General features: G+C 32.7%; 1 protein-coding gene across 1 annotated transcript; it reads left to right on the top strand.

Annotated features, from left to right (window-relative positions):
- The first annotated feature begins 10,066 nt into the window (after nucleotides 1-10,066).
- LOC145043048 (large ribosomal subunit protein eL34) lies at nucleotides 10,067-11,720 on the top strand. The gene is made up of 4 exons (XM_078991585.1): nucleotides 10,067-10,253; nucleotides 10,370-10,449; nucleotides 11,268-11,377; nucleotides 11,470-11,720. Exons 1-4 carry the CDS (start codon nucleotides 10,175-10,177, stop codon nucleotides 11,561-11,563), a joined length of 363 nt encoding a protein of 120 aa, XP_078847711.1. The 5' UTR covers nucleotides 10,067-10,174; the 3' UTR covers nucleotides 11,564-11,720.
- The last annotated feature ends 519 nt before the right edge of the window (nucleotides 11,721-12,239 follow it).

Genomic DNA, 12,239 nt, shown 5'->3' with positions numbered 1-12,239 from the left:
GCTAATCTCGTTCAGCACCTCGCTTTCGGCCGAAAACAACTTCCGGCCGAGAACCCATCTTCGGCCGAAAACCTAACCGCTATAAAGGTTTTCCATCCAAAAAACCTTCATTTCTCACCCTTTCCACCCGAAAACTCTCACATTTTGCTCCCAATGATCATCCAAGAACACTCACATCTTCAAGAGGAACCTTAAAATCTTCATATTTTTCCTCAAGAAGATCAAGAACAACCTTCATATCTTCAAAGGACCTAAAACACTAGTAGAAACGAACACCTGATTTCAGTTGAAAAACAGTTTCCGGCCGAAAACTCATCAGATCGAGAACTCGATTTCAGATTGAGATTTGACTGAAAACCCTTCCTTTTCACTTCCAACACTCTCGGTAACTATTCTTAACATAAAAATAAGTGTTCTCTAACACTTTAAATTAATGGTTTCACCAATTTTAAATACAATTATGTGTTTAATCATTATTAGGATTCCGTTAATTCCATACATCAACTCGAGGGTCATCTTTTCAATCCCGCTGTCGAACACGTGTACAAACAACTATGAGTTTATACCCCTACATTTTCACTATTTTTAATGCTTTTAGGGGGAGTACAAGTAAATTGCAAGGATTTTTGTGTTTTCATACAAATGATTTCAACAAATTAAAAACTTTTGCAATTGATACAAATCGAGAAACAACTATAGTTTATAAAAATATTTAGATATTTTTATCCCTTTTGTAACATGCTGAGCATAAGGGCAGTTTTCAACATACAAGTATAATTGAAAAGTTTTCAGTACATACATAACATACAATCAAACTATAGGCGATATAGTTTGGGAACATTACCGAACTTTTACAGAATTCTATACAAGAGACAAGAACATACATTCAAACTATAATAGCTATAGTTTGGGATACAATACACAATTTTACTATATCTAGAACATTTTACAGAAACGAACACATATAAACTATGGTAGATATAGTTCATGATATACAATACTATTTTCTGAATACAAGAGTACGTTATAAATAATTATTTAAGTATAATTATTTTTACTCTACAAGTTATACATACAATTTTGGGTGCAAGGGAGCACTACAACACTACACGTAAGCTAGTTAATACAGGGTTGTGAGGCACTACTTCGATTTTACCCTCCGGGGTGCGGAACTAAATCCTATCAGAGTATAATCTCCTGGAGGGAGCGCATGAAATTTGTGTATAGATATATACAGGACTGATAATCCCACACCTGAACTGCTAGCTACAGTTAGGCAGGCATGCCTGTGGTGACAAATACCATACCGTTCTGACGCCTGAAGAACGTAGTATAGGTTACTAGGTCATATCAAGCATGGTTATACCAAACTCACAACAGTATAAACTAACCTTTGTTTACGGGATTTCAATTCTTCAAATAGTTTTATATTAATTAATAAAAGTACCATACACTACAACTAGAAGATTCCAAGGAATACAAATACATGGCTTTATTTTATGTAATAAAACTGCTAGACATTACTGGTGGCATCCAGGGTTTTCATAAAGAACAAACTATACATTACTGGTGGTAGCCAGGGTTTTCATACAAAACAAACTATACATACTGGTGGTAGCCAGGGTTTTCATACAAAACAAACTATACATTACTAGTGGTAGCCAGGGTTTTCATACATAACAAATTATACATTACTGGTGGTAGCCAAGGTTTTCATACATAACAAGCTATACATTACTGGTGGTAGCGAGGGTTTTCATATAGAACAATACTATACACTACTGGAAGTATCCAAGGATTTCTTACAAGGGTTTTCATACAAAACAATACAATACAATACAATACAATACAACTGGTGGTCACCAGGCATACAAACCAATACTTTCATACACAACTATCGAATACAATAATGAACATACATTTTGGGTCTTAAGGTTTAAGACTACTTTACATTACTAAAGAAAATATTAGATTTTCTTGAGAAACATACAAACATTTTCATAGATTCAGTGACAGGTTTTCATTTCAAAAACATTCTTATGAACTCACCAACATAAATGTTGATACACTTTCAAAACCACTTGTATTCTCAGGGAACCGGTAGACAGGTACACCCGCAGGTTTTGAGAAGATGGATTTTCTAGAGTCGCGTATTTTATACTTTTGTTATACATTTTGTTTTCATATAAATTATGTATCGAACAGATGTAAATATTGTACTTATTCAATGTAATGGTTGTGTTTACTTTGATTACTATGATGCAATTGTTGTGATACTGTACATGACGTCCTCTACCCCCGAACGTTTCCATTGTTCCGGTTTAGGGGTGTAACGCCATATTAGTGTGCCAGTTAACCACACACGCTCCACTAACGACCAACAAGGTGCAATGTGTAATTTCTTGCATTAGAACCAAATTCACATTTTTCCTAAAGTCACTAAGATTTGAGAATTTATAAATGTGTTTAGTTACTTCGTATTTCATTATACTTATAATGGAAGGTTGTGTCCTATCCTACCCATTCAGCTAACGACCCTCCAATAGTCAAGGGTGCGGTGGGTAAGTGTCACACCCTCAAACCGTAAAACAAACGGTGGAAACGTCTGGGGGTGGAGGACGTCATGCGTAGTATCACAACAATTGCATCATAGTAATCAAAGTAAACATAACCATTAAAATATAATATATGAATATTTACATCTGTTTGTACAAAGTTGTATACATCAAAAAGTAGCAAAATGATAAAGACGGGACTCCAAAATGCTCTGTCTTCTCCAAAAGCCGGCTAGTGTACCTATCTACTGATGTCCTGAGAATACAAGCGGTTTTGAAAACATATCATCATAAAGTTGGTGAGTTCATAAGCATGTTTTTGAATTGAAAACTAGTCACGTAATTTGTATAAATGTTTCTTTGCTTTTCCAGAAAATACAATATTTTCTATCATGTTTGATGATTACAGTATGAATAGTATGATCCGTTTGAAAACCCTGGTTACCACCAGTATGTATGCTCTTGTTTGAAAACCCTAGCTACCACCAGTATGTATGCTCTTGTTTGAAAACCTTGACTACCACCAGTATGTAAAGTAGTCTTATTACTTAAAATAAAACCATATGTTGTATCCCTGGAATACCCTCTAGTGTAGTATGTAAGTAGTCTTATTAATTAAAATAAAACTATTGAGTCAACTGAAGTCTCAAACACACATGGATCCTATTTAACATATAATAGCACATATATGTATTAGATTAGGGTATTTCACGACTAGACATGATAGGAAACCACTCTAAGGACCTGGAAACACTTGAACTAAGTGTTGAAACCATATGAGATCGAGTGAGGGAGGTGTACGGCCACCCTAAGGGTGTGTACAGCCATGGTGTACGGCCCATGAGTATACGGTCATACACTCATGAAGAGGTGTGTTTTGTGGTGTTTCCAAGGCCATAACTAGCATACAAGAAGTGTCCTACATCCCATGCTTAGTTGTAATGCAAGTTTGAGGCCAATAAAGATCATTTAAGGTGGGTTTACGACCCTAGGAAGTGTGTGCGGCCGTACAAGGGGTTTACGGCCGTACACCCTTCATGTTTATACTAAAATCATCGATTTTAAGGTGAATCAAGGCTATGATCAAAGGTTTAGCATGTCCAACTAAGTGATAAGGGCTAAATTCTCTGGAGGGCCTTTAAGGTGTGTATGGCCAACCTTATGAAGGTGTGTGGTCGTACACCTTCAAAGGGATGAAGAATATGATGAATCAAGGCTTAAATCAAGAGGTCTTTCAAGCATAACAAGCTAAATAACGGAATACTTACGATTTGGAAGCTTGAAGAGGGTTTATAGCCTCCAAGAACTAGTGTGTGTTCTTGGTGTTTTTGGTGTAAGATGAAGATCTAGTTAAAGATGAAATTTATGAGATGAATACATGAATTCACCACTACATAAGGGAAACTAACAACAATTCAAGATGAGAAACACTTACATCTTTGAAGTTCTTGGAGAAATATTGATGAAGGTAGAGAGAGAGAGAGAGAGAGAAAGTGAGAGAGAGTTCCAGTGTGCAAAAGTGATGAATGATGGCCAAGTACCCCTTATATAGGGAGGGTGTATGGCCATAAGGGGGGTGTACAGCCGCACACCCATGTGTATGGCCGTACACTCCTCCTAGAGGAGTGTTTGGCCCGAATGTTATGCTATGCCTTGGAATAACTCGACCCTAAACCCAAACTTTGATTGTACTAAGCTTAGAATGTTTAGACAAACCCTAAACAAGGTTAAAAGATAACAGAAAGGAGTTTAACATTGATTGAATTAAATATCTTGATCAAAAGAGAAATTTCGGGTTGTCATAGTAAGAGTGGATACCTAATGACAATCATTTTATAGGTCGCTTCCTTAAGCACCCCTTATAGATCAGATTCGTGAATGAGGCCTACTAACGATAAGACTGACTTTTTACTTATACATATATAATATATTAGACTTTTAATTTTATATAGTATAAGGGTGTATTTTACAATTTTAAAATACTAGGTATGTGGTTTAATCTATTAATAAATTAGACTTTAATTTGATTAATCTTAAACCATATTATTATGGATTCATTAATTTTCTCTTTTAATTAAACACTTAATTAATTTAATAAAACTATAAGGGGTGATTTGAATTATTCAAAATACGAGGGTTTTAGAATTTAATATTTCAAAATCAAAACTTTTTAATCAAATTTTAAATTTCAAGACTTGAGGATAAATTTTTGAAACTTTTCAAAATATCTTTTAGATCAAATTTAATAATTGACCTAATCTATTTTTCTTACAAGATAATTCAAATCAAAATACAAATAATTAATAGTTATCTTATAAAACAAGTAATTATCTTAAATTGACAATTATCTATTAATTTGATTAGGATATCAATTACCATAATAGAAAATCTGATTTTTAATTTGAAAGAACAATTTATGGTAATTATCCAAATCAAATTAGGGCAAAAATTCCGAAATACTGCTATCAGACTGTGTTCACTTCGTGAACAAACTGTGTTCATGTCGTGAGTCTGGTCCAAAAACGGAATTCGAAATTTTCCAGCTTTGAAAACTTAACTTTTGCATCATATAACATAAAAACTACCCTAGGCTCTAATACTACTGATGGATTTTGAGCATAACATCATTCATATGGTGTACATGCAACCCTAATGCTTTGGATCTAGGTTTTCCTCAAGTTATACATGCATAAAATCTTCCAAAGCATGAACCCTAATTTAACATGCCTAAGAACAAAATTCATATGTAAATAAGGGTTTCAAAGGTTACCTGACTTGTTATGTAGTAATAACAAGAAAAATTCACAAAGTCCTTGACTCTTGAAAGCTTAAATATTGAGCTCCAGAGACTATGATCAACCCCTTTGAGTGTATTTAGTGGTGAAGTTGGACATTGGAATCAAGCCATGCATGAGATATGAGCTTTTTTGTGATAAGAGAGTGAGTGCTTTGTGTATTTGTGACCATATCAGCCATGCAAAGGCTTAAAGTCACTAACTTTATGGAGTAAGAGCTATTAGGAAGTCCAGATCTGTGATATGAAACAAGGTCTTAATTGATTAAGACCAAACAAGTAGAAAGAGTGAAACTAGGACGTACGCTGGGCGTAATCCCAGTATACGCATCGTAAAGGTCGAGCATCCCCGATGCCTACATGGCAGCTGAGTACACCCAACATAGATGGTTGGTACATACAGTGTACGCGCTGCCATTGACTTTTAGGGTTTGGTCAATTTGTGGACTATTAAGGCCATGGAGGGGTAAAATGGTCTTTTTACCCTTCTGTGAGTTTGTAGAAGGGTTGGTCTAGCTTCATTGAGAGCCATTATTAATTAGGGATAATTATCGTATTGTGTTAGGCGGAGGCTAGGCCGGTGATTCGAGTTCGAGATTATCCGAGTTCTTACGAGGTGAGTCTTCTCACTATACTCTACCATGAGTGGTATATGTGAGTGACCGAAGGGTCTTATGTGCTTATTGAGTTATGTGATATTATGCATTTTGTCTGTGTGATATGTATGCTATATTTTGTGTTTACTAAGATCAGACCGGAGGGTCCAACCCGAGTTGTAGGACCGAAGGGTTTCCACCGAGACATGACCGGAGGGTCCAAACCGAGTTGTGAGACCGGAGGGTCCCACTGAGACACATTGACCGGAGGGTCTTACCGAGTTATAACCTCGAGTGGCTAATGAGCTATGTATGGTATTTTAGGGAACTCACTAAGCTTTGTGCTTACCATTTTATGGGTTATGTGTTTCAGGTACTTCTGAGGATCGCGGGAATGCACCGGCTTGATTATACACACACTTGTGCTGGAGATATATTTTTGGAGGATCCTGGATATATGATAAACAATTTTTGAAATATGTGTTAATAATTGATACTTAAGATTTTTGAGAAAATGTGATATGTGTTTTATTATGTTTGAAAATGAAATTTTGGTTTGAAAATTTACGGTGTTACATTTATAATATATCTTTCATCTATTTATTTTCTAAACTTTTGTGTTTACCCTCCGTAGTATCTAAATTTTGATTTTTTTTTCTATCTATTGACACTTTTTATTCCTCTACTTTGTAAAATTACATTTTCAACATGTCTACTTTTTAAAATATATAACGTTTATTCGTCAACTTTGAAATTTCTCAAATGTCACTTTCATCTCTTTTATTTTTTTTAACTTTCATGTTTATTCCCGTAATATATTCAATCTGATTTTTCTACATAATGTCACTTTCACCTCCTCTGCGACTGCGACTTTATCATATTCATTAACTTAAAAAAAAAAAACTAATTTGTTTCATTTTTTGTGTAAGTGTCATTCTAAATTTGATATGATCAACATTTTCGATGTAAATTTAAAATTTTCCTTCATTAAAAAAATAAATTACTTTATTTTTTATGTTTATATCGGTATAAATTTAAATTTCTTTATGTTTTAACGTAATTTTTTTCTACATTTTAGTACTTAAATTTATATAGTTTCCTAGATACGAGTAAATATCAGATCATATATAATACATTTTTTTATTTATTTTAAATTACATTAATAGTTTACACGAATGGTCCCTATGCTTTGGGGTAATTTGCACGCTTGGTCCCTAACTTATTTTTTTAACTCGTAAGGTCCCTATTGTTTGTTTTTGTTACGCGCTTGGTCCTTACTGTTTGTTTTGTTACACGTTTGGTCCCTATCTTACCTAAAAATACTATTATATAAATAAGAAAAAATAATAGGGTATGTAAGGTAAGGTGGAGGGTGAGGTTGCGGTGTGTTTATTTAAATAAATTAAAAAAAAATCAATGGGAAAATAGTCTTTTTAGGTAAGACAGGGACCAAATGCATAACAAAAACAAACATTAAGGACCTTCCAAGTTAAAAAAATAAGTTAAGGACCAAACGTACAAATTACCCTAAACCATAGGAACCATTCTTACTCAAAATAATATTACTAAGTAACTTCTACTTTAGCTTTTACTTCATTTATTTTCTTATTTTCCATTTGATTTACCCATCAAGTTTCTACCTGCTTACATTTTCCAACCATATTTAAAAAAATAAAGATTTCTCCTCTTTTACTTATTACAGTATTGTTGCTACCTTATAAACTTTTATGACTTTAAAATATCTTTTTATTTTTCACCATCTACTTCTTAAACTATTGTTTTTGCCCCTTAACTTTAAATGTTCTACGATGTTACTTTCACCCATTATCTTTTAAACTTTCGTATTTAATTATATCCTAAAGTTGTATCTAATTATTATACGTTGGTACCTTTTGAAACTATAACTTTTAAAATATCACTTTCATCCCTTTGTTTTCCACCCTCTACTTTTTAAAATGTTTTTTTACCCTTTGATTTTGAGTCTTCTACAATGTTATTTTCACCCTCCTCATTTTTAAAATTTTTGTGTTTAATTGCAGGGCCGACCCCCGAGATTTCAGAGGTTCTGTACAATTTAACAAAAAAATAGGCCTTAAAACTTAAAGGTCTAAAAAATTAAGCAAAACTAACTTTTCATTTTCTACTGCAAAATACACAAAATTAAGATTCCATTCAAATTAATACAAAAAACAAAATTGCTTCAACTTGAAAACAATCACCCTTGTATTTGTTGAAATAAATTTTGTTTCTACTTGAAAACAACCATCTTTCTACTTGCAAACAAGCAAACAGTCATCCATTTAATATGCATTGAAATAAACTGTAAAAAATCAGAAATTAAATCAGCAAGATATATTACATTATCTAAAAAAAATAAAAATATGATAAAAAACATAAATACACCAGATATGTAAAACTTTTGATAAAAAACAAAAATCAAAACATCACTTCCTAATTTTGGACCCTTCAATACAATCTAAAACTAATTTTGGACCCTTTAATACAATCTGAAAACGTAGACATTTGTTACAATGTGTTAGGATTCGAGAAAATCAAAATCATAAAACATTTAACAATGGAAAAAAAAAACTTATTTAATATACACAATATCACAAATGTAAATGTATAATACATTCTGGCTTCTAATTTTCAACACTTCAAGAATTAAGACAACCAAGATTTTAGAAAGCCCGATTTACAGTCAAATCAATATATTGTTATTTGACTTGTTTCAATGTCTGGATTCATGAAATTAAGAATAAAAAGAAAGAAAAAATGATTTACTTCTAAAGTCTAAATAGTAAGCAGAACTCAAGAATAGAAACTTGGAATAAAAAGAATAATATAAAAAAGTTTATTTACCTTTTGGTTTTCTTCCGTATGCCCAGATTATGACTTTCAAACATCTATTCCCCTTTCAATTTACTTGTGATGCACTGAAATAAGAAGCAATTGAGCGAAAGAAGATTGTTGCTGATGAATTTCATTTGGGTTATTAGTATTGAGTATTTTCTTGTGATTTATGATGAAAGAAGTAAGAAGAAAAAACCAGAAATCGGGTGAATGTGTATTGATGGTCGAGAGATTTCTTTTGAATGATTTTTCTAGATTCAAATCTTTAAGCAATAAACTAATAAGAAAAAAATCATCAGATCAAAGAATATCGTTTTTTGTCTTAATGACCTGCGATAACAATAATTGGTGGAACATGGATTTCTGATTCCCATGTCGAGGATGAAGGGACCAAAGCGTCCATCTCTTCTCCCCAGAAAAAATCTGATTTCGCTTCCGGCTTGTTTGATTACGACTGTAATCTGTGTATTGTTCTTGCTTAACCTATTTGCGCATTTGGGCAAAAAACTTCAGACAAGCTAAGATAAAATCATTAAAAATTTTGGGCCATGAATTTCGGTGGGCCCTGTTCATAGGCACCTTTTGAACCTGCCTTGGATCGGCCTGTTTAATTACATTCTAGAATTGTAGCTAATCATTGTACGTTGGTACTTTTTGAAATTACATCTGAGTTATTTAATATATGAATTTACATAACTTTTCCTACATAATATGGTGCATGTAGTATCGTCAGACATATATAACCTTTTCGTCTGCTTTTAACATTTTCTAATGTTTGAATGTACATAGCTTTCTCTACATAATATCGTGTTTGTAGTGTCGGAAGAAGATACTCAAACAAAATGAAAATAGAAACAAACTTTTCGTCTACTCACAAAAAATAACGACAAACTTTCTCCTCCTTCTTAAATCCATTACTGCCGCCGCAACGCGCGACGAGTAAAATACTAGTTAATTAACTATAAATAAATTCTTTTTTATTTAACGAAAAAAATACACATGTTGCCTAAACCATACATAACATTGACATAAATTACTCTTTTATTAAATAATGAATATTTTACAATAATGAAAACAAAAAAAAAAAAAAAAAAAAAACGCATCGTCCACTTTAATATTTTGGTTATTATCATACTAAAACATTAAAAAGTAAAAACCACATAGACCATGGTTAAAACTTAAAAGCAACTTAGTTGTAAAATAGATGAATCTCAGCCGTTAAAAAAGAAAACGAGACGATCCATCAGATCTAGGGCATTACTAGCAAAAAAACCAAAACACCATCTCACTTTCCCCATAGCAAAACCCTAATCCTCATTTTCTGCAAAAACGGGAAAAAAGGAAACAGAGAGAGCGAGAGTATCTCCGATTCAAAGATGGTGCAGCGCCTCACGTACCGGAAACGCCATAGCTATGCCACCAAATCCAATCAACACAGGGTCGTCAAAACCCCTGGTAACCCCATTGTTATTTTCCATTGTTTTTACTGATTCAACTCTCTAACGATCATGTAAATTCGTAGCATCTTGTTAATTCGATCGATGGTACTGATGAGATCGTTACTTTCGTAGGTGGAAAGCTGGTTTACCAGACCACTAAGAAGAGAGCTAGCGGACCTAAGTGCCCTGTTACTGGCAAGCGAATTCAAGGGGTAATGTGATTCTACTACGCAGTTGTGTATTCGATAGTGTTAAGTTGCCTTCATTGGTTTTCATTTGGATTGCGATTTCAACTTCTGTTGATGTTCGGATTACATATGTGGTACTACTTGATTGTCGATTGCTAATTAGTTTGTTTGTAGTCGTGATTAACTGATTATCTGGTGATTTGGAGGATTACATGTGGAATACACATCCATGAATGATGAATCCATGATTGTATACATGATATTAATCACGTTTAATAACACTATATTTGGGGATGAATGTAGCTTAATAACTTTCATGTGACATCTTTGGTCCTTCTTGTTTTAGGTTTATACACTTATAGAATAATTTATTTTATAGTTATATTTTGAAGATTGAATTACAGAAATGGTCCCTATGGTTTGGTTCATTACTCAGGTTTGGTAAAAAGTTGATCGGAACCATCTCTGTGGTTTGGAGAAGCTACACTCATGGTCTTTGGTCCAGCTAAAAAGACAATTTTACCCTTTCCAATTTCTTTTTTCTGTTACAATTACTTTCTTGTTCTTGCAAATTTTGTGTGTATTTAAGTAATTGGAGAGTAAAAGAAAAAAGAAATTGGAAAGGGTAAAATTGTCTTTTTAGCTGGACCAGGGACGATGGGTGTAATTTCATCAAACCATAGGGATGGTATCTATCAACTTTTTAAAAGTTGGACCAAACATGCAAAATGGATCAAACCACAGGGATCATTTCTGTAATTTACTCTATTTTAAATATAACAACAATTAATAGTTATAATTATAAGATTAATTTATATAATTAAAATGATAATATTTTTCAGATTCCTCATTTGAGGCCAACAGAATACAAAAGGTCAAGGCTGTCAAGGAACAGGAGGACGGTTAACCGAGCTTATGGTGGTGTATTGTCTGCTGGTGCTGTGAGGGAGAGGTTGGTAAATTTACATGAATTTATTTTTGTAAATCTTTTTTTATTTTATTTTTGTTTTTTGTTATGAAAATTATGTTGTTGATTTTTTGTAGGATTATTCGAGCTTTTTTGGTTGAAGAACAGAAGATTGTGAAAAAGGTTTTGAAAATTCAGAAGACAAAAGAAAAGCAAGCTGGAAAGAGTTGAAAATGGGGTTTTTGAATTATGATGAAGAAAGTTTTGAGTAGTTTGGAAGAACTTTCGATCTTTTTTAACACTATAATTATAAAAATTTTGCATACTTTTGTATTGTTGAAGTCATGGATTGATTTTGAATTCCAATGAATTTGTTATTTTCAGTTGATTTTAACGAAATTAATTTAAGCAAAGATTAATTGCTTTTTAGAAATTCCCATCAATTTCGTAGGTTTATGAAATTGTCAAAAACCTTGCGAAAACACAAAAAACGATATTATTTTTTCTATTTCCGCATAATTTTATGCATATAAAAATCTTGACTTTATTAATTTAACTTTTCATTTTTGAAGTAGAAAAATGAAACTAAAGGTTCTGTCTAATCTCAAACATTTAGATATGAAGCTTAATCACAAACACAAACATAAGTCTAAGGTTCATATTTTATAGTTTTAAGGTATTGATTTGAAGTTTATATGTTGTGCTAAAATTTAGTAGGGGTGAACATAAGAACATTAGTTTAAACCTTTTAAACTTAATCAATTTGACTGCTTCATGTTATTCAAATATGGTTTGGGTTTCGAGTTAGGTAGTCATCTTAATTAGTTTAGTGGTTTGGTTTTTCGTTTGAACAATTTAAATCGAACCCAAAAACTGATTAACTTGAAGTTAATACAGTTCGGTTATC

The sequence above is a fragment of the Lactuca saligna genome, chromosome 4 (assembly GCF_052625555.1).
Source record: "Lactuca saligna cultivar CGN05327 chromosome 4, ASM5262555v1, whole genome shotgun sequence".
NCBI lineage: Eukaryota > Viridiplantae > Streptophyta > Magnoliopsida > Asterales > Asteraceae > Lactuca > Lactuca saligna.
Note: the sequence above shows the minus strand (reverse complement) of the source record. Positions and strands in the feature narration are given on the sequence as shown.

Bases quoted from the DNA above. Each gene is read 5' to 3' on its own strand.
- LOC145043048 (XM_078991585.1), top strand. From the start codon at position 10,175: ATGGTGCAGCGCCTCACGTACCGGAAACGCCATAGCTATGCCACCAAA. The intron at 10,254-10,369 runs GTAACCCCATTG...TTACTTTCGTAG, and splicing joins CAGGGTCGTCAAAACCCCTG to GTGGAAAGCTGGTTTACCAG. The intron at 10,450-11,267 runs GTAATGTGATTC...AATATTTTTCAG, and splicing joins CTGGCAAGCGAATTCAAGGG to ATTCCTCATTTGAGGCCAAC.